Here is a 23,579-nt window from a genome sequence, read left to right as displayed (position 1 = left end):
CACCAGGCAAATACCCTCTTTTGCTCCAAATGGGGCTGGAATAGTGAGCACCCTCATCTCCGTCCCCACTTGAGAAGAACAAGGTAAGCAGACCCCAAGGAATGTCCTAAAGGAAACAGTAATCCAGCCGGGGTTCTGATATGAGATGTCACATGGGCCATGTTCTGTGCTCACCTGTCAGCATGGATGTGGTACTCCAGCAGGCCTCAGCCTCCTCCAGGGCTCCTCCTAGCACAGAGCTCGGAAGCCCCAGTAACACGGAAGAACAAGACCCTGTCCCCTTTCTTAAGTGGACCATGACCTTTGGGAGGTCAATATCAGGTGTCTACTTGGGGATGGTTTTTCAAGGAATATATTTTACCTTCCTCAGACTCTCTAGTCTAGATTTACTCCAACCAGACCTGATAAGGAATAAACTCTCAGGGCACAAAACAGACCCAGAGGACCCAGATTCAACTCCCAGCACCCACATGGCAGCTCACAACTGTCTCTGACTTTTTTCTGTGGAATATGACTCCCTCACACATGCAGGCAAAACACCAATGTACATAAAAGAAAAATAATTTTAAAAAGAGAATTCTTGATTTGCAGAGGATCAGAGTTCAATTCCCAGCGCACATTTCAGTTCTCTATAACTGCCTTTAACTCCAGGGGATCCTCTTCTGGCCCCTGTAAGCCCTCTACGTGTGTACACACACACACTTACCAGTGTGCGGTTTGGACAGGGTGAAACAAGCCTGTGATCTCAGTACTTAGGAGGTAGAGACAGCAGGATGAGACTTTTCAAAGCCATCCTTGGCTACACAGGGAATCTAAGGCCAGCCTGGACAACATGAGATCCCATCTCAAAAAAATCCAAATGAATTAGCTTTGTTCATCCAGCAAGTGCGAAATGTCTTTATACCCGCATGCCGGTTATATGTTAACCCTGTTTTTGGTAGTTTTGAACTTGAGACAAGCGGGAAGAATCTCTTAAGTTTTTTCAAATCCAGCAGACCTGGGAGTTGGCAGTCATTTTAGGGAAGGAAGCTCATCCAGATGATGGGGTAACCTGGCTATCTTAGTAGAAACCACTTGGAGCCAGGTGTAGTAGCACAATCCCAGGACTTGAGTAGCTAAAGCAGAAGGACCATAAATCCCTAGCCAGGCTGTGCTACATCGCAAGACCCACTTGAAAAAAAGAGAAAGCATCAGACAATGAGAGATGCAGGCTGAAAGAGCAGCAGTGAAGAGCATCTTGGAAACTCAAGTGCAGCTCGCCTGCACCTGCTTTGCCCTTAGAAGTATGGGAGCTGAATATAGTCTAAGGTAAGAGGTGGATTATCTCATGGTCTAAGGGAAAATAAGACTTATACGATCGACAACTTATCTGACATCTTTCTCTCATCCATACACAATGCACCCAGGAAAGAGAATGAGTCAGGGGGGAGGGGAAGCATATTACTATAAATAAGCATCTGCATTTTGGCTTTTCTTTAGGATATGGCTAGAACTTGAGGCCAGATGTTTGAACAATGTACCACATGCACAAGAGGAAGAGACCTGTCACTCCTAAACGCACTCAAGTGACAGGGCCGCTGAAGTTGTTACTGTATTATTGCCTACTACGCCGTCTGAGTTATATAATTAGGAAATGAGCTATAAATACCTTCCCAATCTGATAAGGAACTATCCTCCTCACAGCTTATCTTATTAATGTCACAGATAGAGCGTGCCAATAAAATAGCCTACGTATGTATCTGAGCTGACTACACCATCTCTTCCATCCTGGTCCCCATCCTCAGTCCAGGCTTTTAGCTACAAACATGGTCTCAACTCCTCGTTAACAGTTCTTATGTCCTTGAGTCTTCCTCAGAATAAGCCTTCCGTAGCACCTTTCTCTGGCACACCATCTACTGAACCTGTGGCCCCAGGTCCTTGGTGGTTTGATCTATTTGTGGGTACCAGGAAAGCTGCAGTGAGCTGAGAGCCTTGCTTGTCATTACATACATTCCACTGTCACCCTTAAATTATGTCTATATGAATCTTCCATGTACAGCATTGGGGGTGCGACAACCAGGAGGCACAACTTCCTTATCAGGGATCCTACCAATAAGGAGAGAGGAGGGCCAGCATGGGAACCCTTGGAACTGGAGGAACTGTGCTAGCCCCAGACTGAAGGGATGATGGGACTTGGGCTGGTGACCCCGACAAATCCCCAGTGCACTGACTCTTCTTGGCCGTAGTTATCTCATGTCTTTTTTTCACTGTGGAAATGGCCTCTGCAAGCTTGTACTTGTGACGCCTTTGAGCAAAGATCCCTGCCCATGAGGACTGCTCAGCAGTCACCCTGACCTCATTTCAAGCACCTTGGTTACCTCTTCCTTCTGAAGTCAAGGAATGGACCCAGTTTCTTCTTTGTACAGCTTGGTAGGCGCTGCCTTCTAGGAACTGCTGAGAGGCAGCAGAGAGCAGAGGCTTTGGAATAAGGTGACAGCAGGCACCAGCCCTGGAATCCCGAAATGCCTTTCTGTAACATGAGGATATAAACCTAATTGATTACAATTCACCTACACACTGCAAGCAGGTGTCAGCTCTTGTTGCGAAGCTGGCAACTTCCTTCTGAGCAGTTTCATTGGCAGGAGTTAGCTGTGTGGATGCTTGCACAGAAGTTGCAACGGCACATGAGAATTCCCCATGTTATTTGTGATTGTGATTGTGTGTGTGTGTAGCTATTGATCAAACTCAGGGTCTTACACAGGGCTGGCGGGATGACTCAGAGGTTAAGAGTGTGTTTGCTGCTCTGTTGTGTAGATTGAAGTTAGGATTCTAGTACCCATGTCAGGTGGCTTATAGATGCCTGGAAGTTGAGCCCTTCTTTGCCATTCTCCGCCATTGTTTATATTCAGGCCATGGAACAGTATTACAACACTGATGTGGACCCATGGAACTAAGTGTTAACAATGTCGAAGATGCCTGGGGAAGCAGCTCTATCCACATCAGCAAGGTTTAGCTTTGGTACCAGTGGGGGGCAGAATCTGGAAAGAGCCAATGCAGGAAGACAGGAACAACAGAAGACACAGGATAAGAGAAGCGAGAACATTCTAGAAACTTCAAACAAAAACTCACAAGACCATTCTGTATAGAGAGGTGGAGCCCAGGTTCTCAGCGGCAGCCTAGCAAACATTTGCTAAGCCAGTGGAGCAGAAACGGCCCACCCAAAGGAAGGTCGCATCCTTGAGGACCTGAAATGGATTCAGCATAGATGTCTTTTGCCAGAACGGATAATTAAAATGTGGTACATACAGAAAATGGAATTGTATTCAGCCATGAAAGAAAATGAAATTATGAAAATGGATCATTAAGTGAGGTATCCTGTGCTCAGAAGGCAAAAGTAGCTTACTCTCTGCTGCATGCAGAGTCTAGCCTCTAACTGTTAAGCAGGTATATCCAGGTGGGAGGAAACAGGAACAAAAGCCAGGAAGCTAGCAAGGGGCCCATGGGAGATGGGTAGGGATGAGAATGGCAAGATAGAAGGGGGCAAAGAAGGGTTGGGGGAAAACCAGTCCAAACAAGTGCGCTCGCGCGCACACACACTCACACACCAGTAACAAAAACCAATAGCATTAAGGCAGTGATTCAAATGGGAATCCCAAATATGCCAAGGCAAACTTTCATACAAGCAGCAGCAGGCCCTCTGTGGAGGAGCTCGGTCAGACAGGAAGGTAAGAAACAGGAAAGCAAGTCTTCCATTCCCTACTTCTACCCTCACCCGCTTCAGGTCTCCCCAGTTATGTGTCTTCATAGAAACAGATACATAAGCCAGCATCCCCGCCACCCCAAACACATCAGAAGAGCCTCCTGCAGCTTGCTTCCTTAGCCCCACCCCCCACACGTCCACTGGATGGATGGCCGCCATCCTACTATTCTACCTAGGTCTATCAACGGCACAGTTTATGTTTCAACACCAAGGTAGCAAAATTATTTCATTTATTCTGGACTTTCACTATGTAAATAGACATGATTTATGTTAATTTATACACGACATGAATTAAGGCTATGAAAGGCTTTAGGGAAACTCCCACTATTTCTGAAGCTCTTCAGGGCGGGGACAGACTTCCAAGACTTCTGCACACTTCCTCAGTGGGCCTGAACAGACACTGGCCGGACAGAGTGGCTTCTTGGAGATGGAAGATCTGGAAAGAAAAGCAGAATGAATGAATGAATGAATGGATGAACGAACAGATGAATGAATGAGCATTTTCTCCAAGCATAGCAGTTTCCTCTTTCCTTCCACACTTCATCATTTTCCAGCTACATCTCAAAGCTGTTCACACTCATACCCTCCCCTCTGGGTGAGTCCTCCAGGGCCTGTCCACATATGAACTTGAAGACAACCCAGAGCGTGGTGGTTGGTTGTGTGACTTCCGGACTGAGCAGGGAGCCGGGGACACGTCCTACACTCACTGACCCTGTGCAGAAAGCGCTTCCCCGGAACAAGCGCTTTTCTTACTCTCCTCATCTGGTCAGAATGAAGACCACAGCTTGCCTCCTGGACTGTCACTTTCTCAGGCAGCTCCTTCCAGCCCTCCCGCCTGCTCAGTGCTAGACCGGAAACTCACAGCCAAGTCCTCTTGTCAGACCACCCCACTATTTGCTACTGTCCAAATCCACTTCCCCGAAGCTCACACCTTCCCTTTTCTTAGTTCAGTTCCTCATTTTGCTCGTGTAGATGACATCGTTAAATAGCCTCCTAGCAGAAGTGGGGGTGGCAACCCCTTTGCCTGTCTGAAAATACCTTGGCAGATTTGGCCAGGGGTAAGTAAACACAGGATGAAAGTTATCTTCCCCGCACACATTTGGAGACATTCCTCTGCTGTCTAAAAGCTCCTTATTGCTGATAAGACAGGCATTCTCTTCTCTTCTCATTCCATGGCCCTGACTGTACCAGATAGGCCAGCCACAGCTCATTCTTCCACAGGCAGTCTGTCTTTTAAGTCCTTGGAGAGGAATGTTGAGGATTTTCCTGCTTGACATTTTTGAGCTCTGAACTGAATGTGTCACTGCGGTGAGTACCTGGGGCCCTGTCACACAGGGTCCAAGAGATCCAGTACTGGTTCTCTTTCTTCTCTGCTTTCTGGACAATTAGCCATCTTATGTCTCTGTGAGTGTATGAGTGCTTTCCTGGGCACTGAACATGGCTCTCACACAGGCTGACTGCTCCACCATCATTTACATCCCAGACCAACTCTTGCCTGCCTGCCTGCCTGCCTGCCTTCCTTCCTTCCTTCCTTCCTTCCTTCCTTCCTTCCTTCCTTCCTTCCTTCCTTCCTTCCTTCCTTCCTTCCTGTGAGGTAGGGCTTCTAGGTGTAGTTCTGGCTATCCTGGAACTCACTCTGTAAACCAGGATGTCCATCTGGCTCCGCTTCCAGAGTGCTGGGATTAAGGTGTGTACCACCACGACCTGGCCTCTGTCCTTTCAAAGTATACAATACAGATGGGCTTGGGGCCGCTCCTGCCTCTACTACATCATCAACTCTGAGCCCCAAGCCTCCTGGGGATGCTGCAAGGGAAGCTAACATCCGCCTCAGAGCTCCATAGTGGCTAGGCTGTACACATTCTCCCTGAACTGCCATGGGCATCAGAGCCTTCCTCTTCCAGACTGAAACACGAGTGTTGTATTCACTGATTATTGTCAAGTATCGTTCCTGATTACCACTGATGCCTTCTCAATGAATCTGGAAGGAAATATTTGGAAATCACTTGAATTTGAGTGTTTGTAGACTCAGTTTGAGCCTTAGAATTCATGAATAAGCTACAAAGTAACAAACATAAGAACTAATACACTTTCTGCAGAGCAGGCAAAACCGTTCAACTGGGAAAGGCACTTGCTACCAAACTGGAAGTCTCAGGACTCCTCAGGAGTCAACACATACCATGCACACACCCTCCCCTGCTCCCATGAAATAAACAAATGCACACATGTAAAGCAAAAATAAAGGCAAACAAGAAAACTCCTGTCCAGTAGCAGCTTACCTGTTTAAAACAATCCATTCACTTGTTCCGTTTCAGGGTCCAAATCAATATCATAAAAACAGGGCCGCGTAGGGAGTCCAGGCATTGTGCTCATCTGTGAGGCAAAACAGCATTACAAAGGAACTTAGGGGACCAGCAGGGTGGCTCAGTGGCTTTTTATTTTTGCCACCAAGCCTGACAACCTGAGTTCGATTCCTGGGACCCACAGAGTGAAAGGCAAGAATCAGTTGTTACAAGTCATCTGTGAACTCTACATGTTCACCATACACACACACACACACACACAGAGACACACACACAAACAGAGACAGACATATATACACACACACTCACCATATACCACATACCATACACACATAAACATATACACACTCACGTGAGCACACACATACACACACACACGCACATACTCACGCACACGCACAAACATGCACACACACACACGCACGCACACACCTCGTAATGACTATTTACCTCCACTTTGTGCCTTGCAGCAGCTACAGAACCAGACACACCTTTCAGTGCATCACTGCAGTGGGCATTCTTCTTGTTACATATTAAAAACCCAGTCATCGATTCAGAGATGAACTCCACAAGAAGCCCTCATGCCCCTCCTTCAAGCCGAAGGCCAGGCCTCCCTCTGACCTTGCCCAGGACAGTCAGGGCTGATGTGGCAGGGGAAGCATGGCATTGGCATTGGCAGATGCTGGGCAAGCCAGGGAGCTCACCACCATCCACTGCCTTAGCTGTGCGTCACAAGAGTAAAGGAAGCTGGGACACCCTGTAGTCCCAGCCTGGGGCACTTGGTGAGTTAACACAAACCAGGGCTACCTAGTAAAACCATCTCTCAAAACAGCTAAACAAAGCAGCCAAAAAAAAAAAAAAGGAACAGCACTGGTCTGCTTTTGAATTTTTATTCCACGAGTCTTGCTTGCATAGATACCCATGTGATTTCTGTTGCAGTGACTTGATATTACGTTTCGCATCCTTTAATTCGGGCCAAGACATTTCTGTATATAGCCTGGATGGTTGGACGGTCTCTATTCTGACAGTCGCAGGCTTTTTAAAGCTAAACTTGAAGCTTCTGCACTATATTTGTGCTTGCTTCTTTTCTGAACACTTGGCTCTGCCATCTATCAGCACATTCGCATGGCTGGTAACTGAAAATGTATTTTTCTTTCTGTCATACTGCCTGTATAATGAATATATACACTCTCGAGACCAGACCCAGAAGGGAAGACAGCTTAGACTGAAGTTCTAAAACTTTACTATACAAATGTCATAAAACAGATGAGTCATTTTCTGTAACACAAAACATCAATATTTAAGAAAAACCTAATCCTGACATCTGAGCACAGGGATCAATACACTCCAAGGCTTCTATCAAAGCATTCTGTAGGAAGAAAGAAAGGGGTGGGTGTAGGGACAAAGGGGCGGGGGGAAGGAAAGAACTGGTCTTCAGACCCAGCAACCCAGCAGTCAGCATTATAAAGGCAAGGGGTAGATGCCACTGACCCAAATACGCATGCATGTGCTGCCAGAAAACTCTAGACATGGTTGTTAGAGCAGCAATGGGTAGGATTTTCAGTGCTTTTATTCTTTATCAGAGAGGAAGATCTGGTCACCGAGAAGCAGAAAAAAATCAACTTACATGCAAACCTAGATATCAAACTCTGAAAAGCATCACACACGCACGCAGGCAGGCAGGCAGGCGCGCACCTTCGGAGCTCTGCCGAGATTCCCATAGCAATCGGGAGTTGCTAAGGTGGTTTGGCTTTGGTTCTTTTGTGCTATGCTGAGATTGAACCCAGGTCCTTGGGCAGTATACCAGGCAAGTGCTCGGTCACACCCAATGCAATGTAAGAAGTATATAAACAGCCATTACAGGACATTACTTAGAGAACGATGAATCTATACTCGATACAGACACATTTTTTCCCATAGCAGTTTTGTTTTGGAAACCAAGTTTTATTAAAGATACTTGAATATAGGCCTGAGCAGGAGGGTAGAAAAGAAAAGGAGAGGCCGAGATGATCAGAAAGCGGCAGCAAGTGCACAGACCTACACGTGGGCACCGGCTTGTTAAGGGAGAGTTGCTGGTTTTGTTGGCAATAGGGTCTCACTATGTATGCAGCCTTGGCTGACCTAGAACCCATTAAGTACACCATGCTGGCCTCAAACTTACAACAGACCTCCTGCCTCTGCATCTCAGGATTACAGGAGTGTGCCACCATACCCAACGCCTATCAACCAACAGACAACTGAGCCAGTGGATGCTGAAGCCATGTACAGAGAGCAGACTGAATTTTGGCATCATCCAAGCCTAGTTAGACCCATTCTGGATTGAACCAAGAGTAAACTGCCACTGGGGCACAGAACTTATGCAATTCTGAGGTAGGTGCCGCATTGTAACTGCACGGTCCATATCAAGACCAGGATTAACCAGGATAGGCCTAATTACACCTTTCTCCTAGACTATGGCAATCTGGCACTCTCTGACAGCCTGAGTGATACATTTCAGAGGAGAAGCAATGAACACATTCCTCTTACAGCCTTCACTTACCGTTCCTACTAAAGGGTACAGGAAACCTGCCCCAACGCTGGCACGGATGTCCCGGATGGGCAGAACGAAACCAGTAGGCACCCCTTTTTGCTCTGGGTTGTGAGACAAAGACAAGTGTGTTTTGGCCATGCAGATGGGTAGATTCCCAAAGCCCTGGGTGGGAAAAAGGGAATATGGAATGGATATGACTATACAATGAAGAACATTTGGATATTCTCAGGAGGCTCTGAGATAGCTACTTCCCTGCATACCCACCTCTGCCTTACTACCTACCCTCCAGTTTAGTTACTGCAGACCAAAACAAAAAAGAATCCCAGTAAGGGGAGGAGGAACGTACTATATCCTATGAATGACTGATGACCATCCAGATAATCAAACACAGTCCACCACAGGGGTGTCTTATATCCCAGTGAGACATTCTGTAATCCATCCTGGCTTTTCGAGATGCTCATATACACTTTCAGGTAAATACAGAATTTAGGGTTGCAACTTGAACTCAAACCCAGCATTTTGGGAGACGAGGCCGCTATCTGAGGGGTAGAGTGTAGGAGGTCACAAGGCCAGGAAGCTCAGGTGTAAACACCTACCTGCTTTGTGTAGATTTCTGCTTTGTTCTGTGCTTCGGGGAGCAACTCGATGTCATCGGCCCCATAGATCTTCTGCGCAATAATCCTGATTTTATCCTCAATTGAGAGCTAGTGTACAAAAGAGAAGGGGACTGTGACTAGACACATGTAAGGATTCTTAGCAAGGACATTCTAGATCAGTGCTCCCCAAAAGGGACACAATGCATTCTATGTGCTATAAGTACAAAAACTTGAGGGTTTTTTGGGGTCACAAACATTTAACCAAATCCCAGGGTCTTGCATATTCTAGACTAACACTCTACCCCTAAACTACATCTCCAGCTTAGGGTTAGAAACATTTTCTTATAGTTAAAAAACAAACAAACAAGCTACCTTATCTATTTATAGTATGTGTTTAAGCATATGGGAATGCTTTTCCTATTGCTCCTGTGTGGAGACCAGAGGGCAGCTTACAAAAGTCAGTTCTCTTTCAGCAATGTGGGTTCTAGGGACTGAGCTCAGGTCATCTGGTTTGCTGCAACTGCCTTTATATGGTAAGCTATCTTGCCCAACCCAGAACCATTTTAATACAAAGTCCCAGGTTTGGTTAAGTGGAAAATATCTCACAGATGTAAAGTTATTGTCTACAGAGACATACAATTGTATAGATGTACACCTATGAAGCCCCTAAGCAACCAGGGCTAAATGAGTATATCAGGTAGATTTTTGAAAAGAGCAATGTTGTACCTATAAAATCCAAACTTTACTCTTTGCTAACCAGCGACGACTTGCGAGAGCTTTAGAAAGCAGACATGAAAGTCCGCTCACTCTCACCAGTGGCTTTAGAAAGATGCAGATGACGCTCATATGCATCTTATAATTGGAGAGTTTTAAATGCCAAGGCACATTTAGAACTTCGGAAGCAAAACCACTCTGGCTGCAGGGTGATTTAAGACCCACAGATGTTGAATGACACAAAGTGGCGGCCTCCGGTTTCCAGAACAGAGAAAAGTCCTGGGAGAACTGGATTTGAAGCCCTGTCCTCTCACCTTCAGGTCGCCTGACAGCCCGGAAGGTCTAGGGCTCCTGACCCTGGACAGTGGCTTGGAGAGGGGCCTTGCAAAGGATTCTTACCTGTGTACATTTATGTTTATGGCATTTTCTAGAAGGGTGATTGTTCAAACAAATTTCCAAAGCCATTTACAAAACCAAAGCTCAATAGGAGAATGCCATTATCAATAGGAGTATGCCAATTAGCTCCGTGTCTTAGGCACACACATGTGCACAGTGCAGAGAGAAAAGGCAGAAATGTTTTAAGTTAAAACTCAAGAATAGGGGCTGGAGAGATGGCTCAGCGGAAAAGAGCACTGACTGCTCTTCCGAAGGTCCTGAGTTCAAATCCCAGCAACCACATGGTGGCTCACAACCATCCATAATGAGATCTGACGCCCTCTTCTGGAGTATCTGAAGACAGCTACAGTGTACTTACATATAATAAATAAATAAATCTTAAACAAACAAACAAATGAAAAAAACTCAAGAATAATAGGGTTTCCTCCTTCTGAGTGTGTGTGTGCATGCACATGCATGCTCAGGAGAACAGATGGAGGCTACAGGATAACCTCGGGTATCTTCCTCTAACCTTCTTCATCTTCTTTTTTGTGTCAGGGTCTCTCACTGAACCTGCAGCTCACTGACTTGGCAATGCTGGCTGGCAGTTAACTCTACAGATGCGCATGTCTCCAGCACCGGCGTTTACAGACACGCGCCACTACATCTGGACCTTACATGTGGTGGGAGGGATCTGAACTCAGGTCAGCGCTTAAGTGGCAGACACTTTAGTGACTGAATCGTCTGATCCAGGCTCCAATCTGTTTTGTGGCTACTTCCCAAAGTCTTTGAAAAAACCAAGCAAAAATGTAGCGTAAAGAATACAAGGAGAATGAACTATAATGTACACTATGGTTAACAAAGTTTCTAATTACTGTTGACAGGCTCACACCCCATCACATCCTGAAATGCAACCCTGTATTAATAATGGCATTCTCTGAGCTAACTGCATTGTGCTATGGGACAAACTGCTTCTGCAAGGCCAGATGCGAGTCCCCTGACTCAGTTATGGAGTCTCTGACGAAGCCTGTGGAGGCACTTTGGTTTAGGGTGCTGGCGTTTCTCTGAACCTGAGGCAACACAATACCAGGAAGTGTTACTGAGAAGTGGTCAGAAAAATTTCCAACCATATATAGCCGGCCCCTTGTCAATGTCTTGCTACCTGGCTGATGCAGTAGTGAAAGGCATCAATGGAGTGAGTTCCATGCTTGGCTCCACCCACAAAGGGGTGTATATAATATAAGATTTACAAAGTTAGGGTATGAGGTCATCTGTGTTTGTAAGACAGATGCCTTGAGCTCAGGGTCCAGGCTGTGGTTGTGGGTGACTCACCTGTGAGGGAATTAGACCCGTGCGTAAGGCTACCCGTAGCTGCACACAAGTTCCACGCTTGCGGCATTTTGCACAGAGCAAGCAAACCTACCTTGAGGTCATAGAGGAGCTGGAAGCTGCTGGGGGCCTGTGACGCTCTCTGGACAGCCTGAGCCAGGGCCAAGGCCCCCTGGCCCCCTTCTGCCCAGTGGGTGCACTTGACAGCATCAAAAGCCCCGTGTTCTCTGGAGAGGCGGCTGACAAGGTCCAGCTCAGCATCTGTATCTGTCCTGCACAGGAGGGCTTCATGTTAAAGAATGAAGGTGGCTGGAGGGGAGAGTATGTCTTGCTTATGCCACTAAAGCCCACGAGGAATACTGCCTGAGAAAAGGACACCACTTAGTCCTGCCCGCTTCTAGCTCAGCTCTATGACCTTTGGCCAGTTACTTTATCTGTACTTATTTGGCTCCTACAAGGAAAAAATGGAAAATTCACAGCAGTGCTGCCCAGGGACACTATGAGGCTTAGACAGGAATATGTTTAAAGCATGTGGAACAATCCCGGCACACCACTGGGAATCAGTAAATACTAGCTTTAAAAATTGCTGCTTCCCATCGCACTGTGGTGAGGGCATTATTGCAAAACCCTAAACAGTGCTAAAGTGCCAAGCCACCCACACGGCTCTTGTGCGAACACTTCTAGCTCAATGCATTCAACTCTCTCAACAGAGCGTCCCACCTGACCCGGAGAAATAAAGATATTCTGCAGTCTGCACAAAAGGCCTGGGAACACCCGAAAAGAACATTTCTTGTCAAGCCTATGTGTTCTCTGAGTTGCTCAGTAGAGAAGAGGGCCCTCAGGAGCAATTCTGACTTCTGGACCTCAGTGGTGAGGCAGCTAACTCGTGTCTGCTTTGACACACATGGTGCCTGTCACATCACAAGCTAGACCATAAGCAGTAACCAACAGCAGTAAGTGGAGAACTACACGGAGCTAAAGGCGGCACTGCGCTTGCTACAGGAGCTATTTCCTGGCATTTTCGACATTCCTCCTCTCTATATTTCACACTTACTTGAACGCGTTCACAGCCACGACGACAGGCACTCCAAACATTCTAGCATTTTCTATTTGTTTCCTCAAGTTACTGAAGCCCTTTTCAACCAGGTCCAGGTCCTGTCAAACAACAGCAAATGGCCTGTAAGGTCAAAACACGCTGACCTGAAAACAGCTGCTGCCTCTGTTTAAGACAGAGACACTGCCACTGTCCCTGGGGCACGCCTGTAATCCCAGCATTCAGCAGGCAGAGGCTGGAGGATAGACAAGTTGAGATTAGCCTGGGTACACAGTAAATCCTTGTCTCAAATAAGATAAGAAGAAAAAAAGGAAGGTGTGTCTTGGAGCTGGAAGAAGGGCAAGATGGTGGTGGCCACTATGAGGGCCAGTGATGCACTTCCCACATGCTATTGGCAGAAGAGAGAGAAGTGACCCCTGTCTACGGCACTCGACTGAAGCTGTACTACCTCCCTACACCTTGAAAACACGCAATGGCCTCTTAGTTCTTTGAAGGAGATGAGTCTGATGCCTCTACTTAAATGACATTCACAGCTTGTGTATTTACACAGCAGATTAACTCCCAAGGTGTGCTACAAACCAATAAGACTTTTCTCAGTGGGAGCCATCTGATCAGGACAGAGCCCAGCACAGGCCCCACCAGCCATAAACACTGTCAAGCAGTCAGTCAGTGAAGTTTCAGAGGATTTAAGGAACCTAACCAGGAGCCTTCCCAAGGCTAAGAAAACAAGGAAATACTCTTTGGACAGCCCGGGGACTGGGCAGGACTGATAACTCAGTGGTTAAGGGTATACTTCCTATTCTCCCACAGGAAATGAGTTTGGATCCAGTACCCAGGTCAGGCAACTCACATCAGCCCATAACCCCAGCGCTATGGCTCATCCTCTTCCGTTCTCTTCAGACCCCAGCCTCCACCCTATGCACGCGCCTACACACGGAGACACGTGAATAAAAATAAGCTTAATAGAAAAGCCAGGGCTGGAGAGATGGCTCAGCGGTTGAGGCACTGACTATTCTTACAGGGGGCTCTAAAACAACCACCAAAATTCCAGTTCCTGGAGATCTGATGTCCTCTTCTGCCTCTGAGGGAGCCAGACATGGGTATGGTATGCATGCATACATGTAGGTACGTCCCACATACACATACAAAACATAAGAGGTTTAAAAAAAAACCCACCGTAAAAATGATTATTAGGGGCTGAGGCTATAGCTGAGTTGGCAGAGTGCTTGCTTAGACGCATGAAGTCCTCAGTTTGACTCTCGGCACATATGCCAGCTGTGGTGGCACATGCCCATGATCCTAGCCCATGACAACATGAAGCAAAGGAGGGCCAAAGAATGCAGAAGTAGGCAAAACCTTCCTACACATAAATCAATCTTGAGTAAGAGTTTGTTCTGGGCAATGTACTGATGGTCTCATTCATGAGAAGTATTACTTATTTAATTAAAAAACCCATCTATTTATTTGTTTATCTATCTATCTATTTATTTATTTATTCTTTACATGCACTGGTGTTTTTTTGCATGTCTCTGGGAGGTTGTCAGATGCCCTGGAACCAGAGTGACAGATGGTTGCAAGCTGCCAGTGGGTGCTGGAAAATGAACTCAGGCCCCGTGGAAGAGCAGCCACTGTGCTTAACCAGAGCCGTATTTATTTAATTCTTAAAAATAAAAGCTTTTTTAAAAAATGTGATTATTTTGTGTGTATAGGTGTTTGCCTGCATGTTTGTGCACCGTGTGTATGCAGTGTCCCTGGAAGCCAGAGGAGGGGGTTGGCTCTTCTCTGAGACCGGAGTGACAGATGGTTGTGACCCACTATGTGGGTACCTGGAATCAAAGCCAGTACTCTTAACTACTGAGCCATTGCTCCAGACCACTACTTACTTATTTCCTGACAGGACCTTACTATATTTTCTGGGCTCTTGTGATCCTCCTGCCTCATCCTCTTAAATGAGGGGATTATAGGAGTATGCCACCATTTTTGTCTTGAAACTTACCTTAAAGACTTTCTTCCTTCTGGTTTTTGGTTTTTTTTTTTTTTTTTTTTTTTTTACTATGTAGCTCTGACTGTCCTGAAACTCACTATGTAGATCAGGTTGGCCTTGAACTCACAGAGATCTGACTCCTAAGTACTTGGATTAAAGGCACGTGCCACCAAGCATGGCTATTTGTTATTTTCAAAATTATATTCATTTGTGTATGCCCCCCACTGTGGCTTGTACCATGGTATGAGTGTGACGATCAAAGGTCAGTTTGCAGGGGCTGGCTCTCTCCTTCCACTAGGTATATCCCCCAAAATTTAACTATCTATGTAGATGTAGATGATTGGATGGATGGGCATGGGGCCTCATGTCGCCCAGGCCCGCCTTAGACCTGCTATAAAGTCAAGGATTTTGGTCCCACTCCTTCTTCTTTCCAAGGGTGCCAACACTGACACTAAGGCCCTGGCTTGCCTGGCCTGCGCAGTAGTAGGGAGTAAACCCAAAGCTTCGTGCGTGCTCGAAGTACAATCATACTACCAACTAAGCTATCAGGCAGCTTGTGATTCCCTTTCATTGTAATCTGAGATCAAGATTAATCTGATGATTTAAAGCATACTCTTGTTTTTTACCTCTAGTCACATAAAAAAAAAAAAAAAACAACAAAAAACCAATTAATATATAAGACCGACTGAGAACAGTTTTAAATAAGCCGAATTTCTTAAATGAAGACACCAGCTGGGCCAGTTCGGGGCAGTCACTGTAATTAGACACAGGAAAGGCTGTTGGGGTAGCAGGAGGGCCAGAGCTGTGAATTCCCCTCCTACGCCTGAATCACACAGATGACCATAAAAGGCAAATCACAGCTCAGAAGACAGGCAGACTCAAGGCACCAACCATCCTTTTTTCCAGTCAATTTTGCAAACTTCATCTGGGGGCCGTACACCGACCGTGCTCCGCCTGATAACGTAAGAGCTTCCCTCCAGGACAGAGAAATTGAATCAACAGTGACAGCAGCTGACCCTGCATCTTATCAAAGGCCCATCGGTTATGTAATCACTCACAGTGGCCCTAGGGATATTTCTTTGATGGTAAATGATATCAGTATGAAGAAGAGGAAAAAAAAAAGAGCTCAGAACTGTTCTTTGAGCTCCTGCCCAATAGACCGAATCCATGTACAGAAGACGTGGCTCCAAACTCAACCAGGACATTTACTGGCTCTATCTCAGGTCTTTGATTTAGGTTTGAATTTGCAGAGGGAAAGGTTATTTCTAAAGCTCTCTTCTTGCTTGATTTAAGTGGCATTTAGGACTTCTGCATGACAGTCTAGGGCAGGGCTTCCTAACTCCAGCATTACTGTCATTTTTATTACTGGGGTGGGGGTGTCTTACACACCCCAGCAGTTTAACAACCATCTCTGTCTTTTACCTATCAGATGCCAGCAACACTTTTGGAAGTAGTTGTAACAAGTGGAAATGACTCTCTCTAGGTAGGTATGGGGTGCATGCCTCTAATCATAGCACTGGAGTTCAAGGCCAGCCTAGACTCTTAACGAGACCCCCCATCTCTAACGAATAGCAACAAAAAGCTTCCAGATACAGCTTTGTTCCCCGGGAGCAAACTGCCCGAGACTGGTCCAGGGCAAGGGCTTTCTGCCATCCTCCATGAGCCAAATTTAGTCACTGCTATTTCCTTAATGTGATTCCCAGGGCACTGCAGGCTTTGTCCTCAACACCCCAAGGACCTCCCCCTTTCGCCTTCCAGATTAAGACATGCCGATTTCGGATGCGGTTTCCTAGGACAACTGATGAGTAATAATTGTAGTTACCTCTTCTGTGTAAGCCTTGGGAAGAGGCAGTCCAGCGGTGACCTAGAAGATAGGATACAAAGTCAGCCATGTTTCCTACTCACTATTGGCACTAACGTGGCGCTCAGTGCAGTGTGACAGGCAAGTGGCTGCACGCCCCAAAGAGTAAGGGGCAGCAGTGTGAAGCTGTTTCCTGCCCAACAGGCTTGGAACTCGAGACTTTGAGCAGTCAGGTGTTTCTTTGTGATGCGAGATTGGGTGGGGGTAGGGTATGGCACAGATGGATGAATGCCAAGGTAGACAGAAATACGCTGTGACAGAACACTGATCCCAGGGAATGAAGCACACACCAGTGGAATGGAAGTAAGGGGGGTCGGGGGGAGAAAGACAGCCACCAACCCTGAAAGTCACTACTGATGTCTAAGGTCAGGCCTGTATGGAGCATGGCTGTTTGTGCCTTGGCAGAAGGTGGGGTGGTGGGTGGGCTGTGATGTCGGGATAATGAAGAGGGGGAAAACAAGAGCCAGTGTGTGCCTGGACCCCCTATCACTCAGAAGACGGTAGGGAACTCACTACAAGCTCCTCATCAACGTAGCAGTTAGAGGGCAGCCTGAGCCCAAGAAAAGGGGCTGGGGGCACAACGGCCAGACTTTCTTCCTCCGAGACAGAGCAGACTCAGAGGGAGATAAACTCTAAAGCAGTTAGCCCATTGTGTAGCTAGGAGGAAGGGCCTGGGTCCTGATCTAGGGAGCTGGCTCAACCCTACTGTATGGTACATCAAATGGCTCAGGGTTGGCTTAGTGGTCACTGTAGGCAACATGGTGACTTAAAAGCTTCTAGCTGGGTCTTCTACTCTCCGGGAAGACTGAGGTCTGCATGTCCAGTCTATGGGGTTGTGACTCTTGAAGGGCCACGTGGAAGAGAAACAGGAAGCAGTGACCGCCCACGTAACTTCCCACATGTCTGGCTCCAGGGCACCGCTGGACAGGCAAAGCCTCCTTTCAAGACTGCCAGGGTAGGGGCTCAGACTCGCTGGCAGGTCCAACCTTTTGACTTTGCAACATAATATTGTCTCCTATACAGTTCACACTCAAGAGTTTTTAAAAAAAAAAAAACAAAAAACCCCCTTCCCCCAAGGGTTCAGTGTTTTGGGGGAGTTTAAGGCTTTGTGGGCTTCTCGCTTAGCTGCCCTTGCTTACGCCACCGTGTGAGGATGCTGACTGAAGTCTATCTGAGACAGGAATGCTGGGTAGGATCAGAAGAACACAGCATTCCTCACAGAAAGGGGTGTCCTAGGTTGGCAAAGTCTAGTCAGGGGCAACTCGGCTAAGGGCTGCCAGAGGTCGTGGCGGGGGTTAGGAAAGTGCCTTCACGGTGCACTCAGGGGGCCCAAGCCTTCCAGGGGGCCCAAGGCCAAAACTATTTCCCTAAAGGAGCCTTCACTTTCTCACTGAGTGGACTACAATCTCTCCAAAGAGAACCTACCATTTCTAGTGAACCAGACACAGAAGAGACGGAAGAGTGGACAGTGCCTATATTTTGTCTCAGAAAACATAATAGCTTTTCATTTAAAGTGCTTTTTATGTCAACATGTAACTCAGTTCCAATTTCAAATATATTAAATATTAATAGCTATAATGCATATAAATAAAAGTTTTTTTCTTAGGCCTTCAATAATTTTTAAGTGTACAAAGAGGCTGTAAAGGCCTGGTTGTAAAATGTTGTCAGACATATGCAAAGCTGTGGCTTCACTCCCCAGCATAACCCTGGTAGTTCGAATAGGTACAAGCCTTCACAGACTAATGTGTTTAAATGCTTGACCATGGGTGTGGCACGATTAGGAGATGTGGCCTTGTTGGAGGAAGTGTGACACTGTGGAGGTGGGCTTTGAGGTCATTCAGGCTCAAGCTACTACACCTAGTGTGGCACACAGTCTCCTTCTGCTGCCTGTGGATCAGGAAGTAGGACTCTCGGCTCCTTCTCCAGCACCATGTCTCTCTGCATGCCACTGAGTCTCACCCACGGTGATAACAGACTAAACCTCAGAAACTAAGCCAGCCCCAATTAACGGTTTTCCTTTATGAGAGCTGCTGTGGTCACGGTATCTCTCTCTTCACAGCAATAGAACCCAAACTAAGACAGCCCCCCCCCTCCTGAAAACAAAGAAAAAAAAATCCAAAACACTTGAGAATTGCTATATAAGAACAAATGTATGCCACTGCATCAAGAAATAGATTCTATTCTGTAGACAAGGGAGGTCTTGTTCCCTAAGTTATAATACCAATGCCTAAGGAACAGAAATTTAATACTAAAATAAACAGTATAAGAAACTTTACATGAAGAAAAGATGTGAAGCCAGGTGTGCTGCTACATTTAATCCCAGCACTCAGGAGGCAGAGGGAGGAGGAGGAGGAGGAGAAGGAGGAGGGGGAGGGTGAGAGTGAGCCTGGTCTACAGAGTGAATTCTAGGACAGCCAGGGCTACACAGAGAAACCCTGTCTCAAAAGGCAAGCAAGCAAACAAATAAACAAAAAGAGAAGAGATGGGAAAATACTTAAGTGTAATTTCTAAGCAACAGGAGTTCAGGAGAATACACCAAGTGCAGGCTGGAGCTGATTCTGGGCAAGCCCACCCTTTGCCCATACCAGCCAGAGGTCCTGTCATTCTCCTTCATGGCCTCCGGCAGCCACATCGACCTACTGCAGGCTCTCAGAACCCTGTCAGCCAGCACTGCTACTCACAAGCTGAATTCTGCTTTTCAGCTCAGTGCTTGGCTGGCTGGCTGCCAGCATCAATATTAAGAAGGAAAATTGGATTTGGATTTATAAATAACTGGTTGACACTGTTTTTTTTTTTTAAAATATCAATAGGGCCAAGCACAAGCCCATGGAGGGGGTTAGATAGGCAGTCATAAAGACAGTTTGGGGGGGCTGGTGAGATGGCTCAGTGGGTAAGAGCACCCGACTGCTCTTCCGAAGGTCCAGAGTTCAATTCCCAGCAACCACATGGTGGCTCACAACCATCTGTAACGAGATCTGGCGCCCTCTTCTGGAGTGTCTGAAGACAGCTACAGTGTACTTACATATAATAAATAAATAAATCTTTAAAAAAAAAAAAAAAAAAAAAAGACAGTTTGAGGAAACAGTTTGAGGAAAAAAGACATTTTGAGGAAACCCCAGTTTGGGTTTCCTCAAAATGCTGCAAGAGGACCTGTGCCTGAAGGTGACATAGCCTGTGTATGGCCACCCCCTGGCTTTTGGCACCCTACCCAGCATGAGGATAAATAAGAGCAGTGGAATGCAGGCAGACCCAGAGACACGTCATGAAATTTCCTTCAAGCACCCGGAAGGTTCCCAATAGCCATTCTCCCAGTCCCTGGTCCTCACCGTGGGGCCACCCCCGTGCATCTTAAGGGCCCTGACAGTGGCAACCAGAACCACCACGTGTGGCTGGAGACCAGAATACCGGCACTTGATGTTGAAGAACTTTTCCATTCCTATGTCCGCTCCGAATCCAGCTTCCGTCACTGCAAGGGAGACGAGCAACTGTAAAATCACCAGGGCCACTCTGTGATGTAAGATAAACTCATCATGGCCGCCCACTGAGGATGCAGGAGAACTCACCTACGAAGCCCTCAGGGCCGACCAGCTTGAGTGCAATCCGGTCTGCAATGATGGAGGAATTCCCGTGTGCAATGTTGGCGAAAGGCCCGGCATGGACAAACACTGGCGTGCCCTGTGGAGACCATGACATCATGAGCAAATGCCAACCTGGCTTCATAATGAAGCCACAGGAGCCAAAGGGCTAGGATTTAGCTGGAATTTGGGGGTGGGGGGGAGAAGACTTCTGGGAGAAAAATCTCCAAAAATTACCACCCCTTTTCCACGGCAGTGCCAGGAATCAAATCCAGGGCCTTTTGCATGCCAAGTAAATTCTCAGCCACTGACCTACATCTCCAGCCCCAAAGGCATCTATTTTATTTCAGCTACACCCCCTCACCTCAGCTACAGTAAGAAGGAAAGTAAGGAAAGATATGAACAGTAGAAAAGGTTTCTATGGGATGGCAAGATGGCTCACTGGATAAAGGCGATTGCCTTGCAAGCTTAGAGACCTGAGTTCAAATTCCAAAGCCCAAGTAAAAGTGCCAGGAGAAAACCTGACTCCACGAAGTTGTCCTCTGGAGGACAACTTCTACATGCATGCTGTGGCACACACAATGCTCCCATGACAAACTGACTTTGGAGAATCTTTTAAAAGAGGTGTCTGATTCTGCAAGGAAAGGCTGCGTTGTAATCTCTTGGCTCGGAATAGAGGACGTGAACTCTGGACCCAGGAGTTAGCCAGCTCACCTCTAAGGTCTGCATGAGGTTGGGCTTGATTGCATCCTTCATCAGCACCGTCAGCGCCCCACTCACGCCCTGCAAGACAAGCCCATGAAGCATCAACTCGTGCTAGCAGAAATCCAATCTCCTGAAACCAAAATTCAGCACTCCGGGGCTTCTCATTCATTGTAACCATCTTGAAGCAATTAGTGCTTACACCTAATCTCAGCCATTCATCTCTATTTCTTATTTTTCCTTGCTGTACTAGGAAGCCACCGGTTATCTTAGCAGGGAAAGGAAGCAGAATGAAAACGGCTTTTGCATACAATTTTCTGAAAAAGCACGTGGCGCCAGAAACAAGCGCCTCAATCAAGCTCTGCCGCTGGCTGAGGGTGGGGGGTGGGGGGGAATCCATTTAGACCAGTTCAGAGTAGATACGGTACTTCCAACAGCAATGAGTTATTTATAACTTTGGTATCTGAGCAGAAATGGTGTATAAATCAAAATCAATGTATGTTTCCCAAAGCGGAAGCCAGAATACTAGCCAGAAGTCTAATTTCAACCCCCAAATCCAGCTCCTACTTTTAAGGCTTCTTCTATATCGTCGCTAAACAAAACCAGTGGTGAACACCAAGCGAGATCGAGCAACGGTTCTCATTTATGTTCAACATTAATGCGGTTCTAAATTTAAGGTCTGGGTGTTAAAATTTAAAACATATATTAACAGTGAAAACAAAGTTAATATTTTCCTCCCTTTTTAAAAATTTGTCTGCCATCACGCCAGCTCTACTGGTATGTGTTGATACAAAGAGTCCTTTACATTTTTGATCTAAAGCAGGTGAGGTGACACATGCTTATGATCTGTTAGTTCTCAACCTGAACGTTATGACCCCTTGGCGAACCTCAATCTCTAAAAAATATGATTCATAACAGTAACAAAATTACAGTTATAAAATAGCAACAAAACTCATTTTATGGTTGGGGGTCACCACAATGAAAGCAACTGTATCAAAGGGCTGTAGCATTAGGAAGGTCGAGAACCATCATTATATTCTCAGAACTCGGGGGTGGGTGGGGCTAAACTAGATTGCTATTGATTTGGGGATAGCCTGGGCTACATGAGCATAGTGGCAGATACTTTTAATTTCAGTACTTGGGAGGCAGAGTGGAACTCTGTGACATTCAGGCCAGCCTAGTATACATAGCCAGATATACATATATACATAGGACAGCCAGACATAGAGAGACCCTGTCTAAAGAAACAACAACAACAAAACACCAAACAAGCAAAAGAGAAAGAGACTCAGCTAGCAGACTATTGGCCAAACTGGCCATTGAGTCCTTCCAAACCAAGTGTCATGGGGAGGCAAACACTTGGGGGGGGGGGGGGGGAACTCTAGGTGGTCACATGATCTGTAGTCAGGGTTCGCTCAGGAAGACACTTGCAGGAAGAAAGCATCATTCAAGTCACCTGGCACTTGTGGCCTGTCACAAGAGTTCAACACCACTACCATCATTCGCTATGAAGAACGTCTAAAAATATAAATTTCATAACTTTTGCAATCAGTTAATCAGTTTATTGCATCATTTGAGTAGAGCATAATCTCTGCTTTTAACAGTCACTGAAAGACCCCGGGATGCTAGACCCTGCCTGTCACTCACCAGGTCTTCGCAACTGATAGGCTCCCCTTTCTTACTGGACGCCACCACCATTCTGCCCAGTCTCTCTCTCATGTCTTCCAGAGAACTCGTGAGGGCCAGGACTGCCATGATCTCACTGGCCACAGAGATATCAAACTGGGCCTGTGGGCAGAGAGATAAAGAAGACCCTTTGTGTCAAACCAGAAGGAGGAATATCAGAGGCATCTCTTTTGGCTCAGACAAATAGCTAACAAGGATGGATTAGAAATAACTAAGTAATCTTCCAACAGTTGAGAAATTTATAATTGTTCAGAGGCCTTGAGTAATCATTTTTTTAAAAAAGTCAGTGTTCTAGGGATTGTAGCATTGGGGCAGAGCACTTGTCCAGCATGCACAAAGCCCTGGGCACCTGATCCCCAGCACCTCAGATAACAGGTGAAGTCATACACGCTTATAATCCCAGCTCATGGAGGAGCAGAGTTCAAAGTCACCCTCAGCTATATAAAAATAAGTTTGAGGCCAGTCTGAGTTGCATAAGACCACCCTTAAAGATAAAAAGCTGTAGCATGGCCAGTGAGCCATCATTTTATCTCTGAGAAAGCAGCTTGGAATATTGGTTAGTTTTCCTAACACAAAGGGGACAAAACAGGTACTCTTACACTGAGGATCTATACAGTCAAATGGCCACAGAAGAGAAACAATTTTAATTAATTTATATGCAAGAATATTCACTCGGGGTTCTCCACCTCCAGGAGAGAATGCTGGGGAAAACCACACAGGTGACACATGGATTTATTGCACAAGCTGTCAGGAGCGCTCCGTGCCACACCTACTCACTTCCATTTTAAAAGGGAGAAGGCAGAACAACACCTGCCGGTGTGGTCGTTGGGGAGGCGATGGAGGAGGCTGGAGGCAGCGAGAGCTAGTTCCCATGGAGCAATTACTGGAGATGAACAGTTACCGTGCGTGTGTGGCCTTTCTCTGTTGGAGACTGTCCAATTGTGATCTTCCTCAGGAATCTATCGTTGGTGTCCAACACTACGGCGGAAAGGGAGGGCAGGAACAGTGCTTAAGAAAAGGTACATGAATAAAGGAATGGGGATATAGTTCAGTGGTAAGGTATAGTAAAGGGAGGGAGGGAGGGAGGGAGGGAGGGAGGGAGGGAGGGAGGGAGGAAGGAGAGACACTAGGGTA

General features: G+C 46.5%; 1 protein-coding gene across 1 annotated transcript in view; it reads right to left on the bottom strand.

The window, feature by feature from the left end:
- Positions 1–3,952: 3,952 nt before the first annotated feature.
- Mthfd1 (methylenetetrahydrofolate dehydrogenase, cyclohydrolase and formyltetrahydrofolate synthetase 1) overlaps positions 3,953–23,579 on the bottom strand; it is a 64,478-nt gene continuing 44,851 nt past the window's right edge. The window contains exons 17-28 of the mRNA XM_021178764.3: positions 23,347–23,423; positions 22,407–22,547; positions 20,772–20,840; positions 20,046–20,157; positions 19,809–19,948; positions 16,444–16,485; positions 12,638–12,738; positions 11,678–11,855; positions 9,166–9,273; positions 8,579–8,731; positions 6,016–6,109; positions 3,953–4,175 (exon numbers count right to left, since the gene is read on the bottom strand). Coding sequence (XP_021034423.1) covers positions 6,020–6,109; positions 8,579–8,731; positions 9,166–9,273; positions 11,678–11,855; positions 12,638–12,738; positions 16,444–16,485; positions 19,809–19,948; positions 20,046–20,157; positions 20,772–20,840; positions 22,407–22,547; positions 23,347–23,423 — 1,211 coding nt within the window. The 3' untranslated portion in view covers positions 3,953–4,175; positions 6,016–6,019. The remainder of the gene's footprint in view (positions 4,176–6,015; positions 6,110–8,578; positions 8,732–9,165; positions 9,274–11,677; positions 11,856–12,637; positions 12,739–16,443; positions 16,486–19,808; positions 19,949–20,045; positions 20,158–20,771; positions 20,841–22,406; positions 22,548–23,346; positions 23,424–23,579) is intronic.

The sequence above is a fragment of the Mus caroli genome, unplaced genomic scaffold (assembly GCF_978045245.1).
Source record: "Mus caroli unplaced genomic scaffold, Mus_caroli_1 scaffold_14, whole genome shotgun sequence".
Lineage (NCBI taxonomy): Eukaryota > Metazoa > Chordata > Mammalia > Rodentia > Muridae > Mus > Mus caroli.
This window is presented reverse-complemented; position numbering and strand designations above follow the sequence as displayed.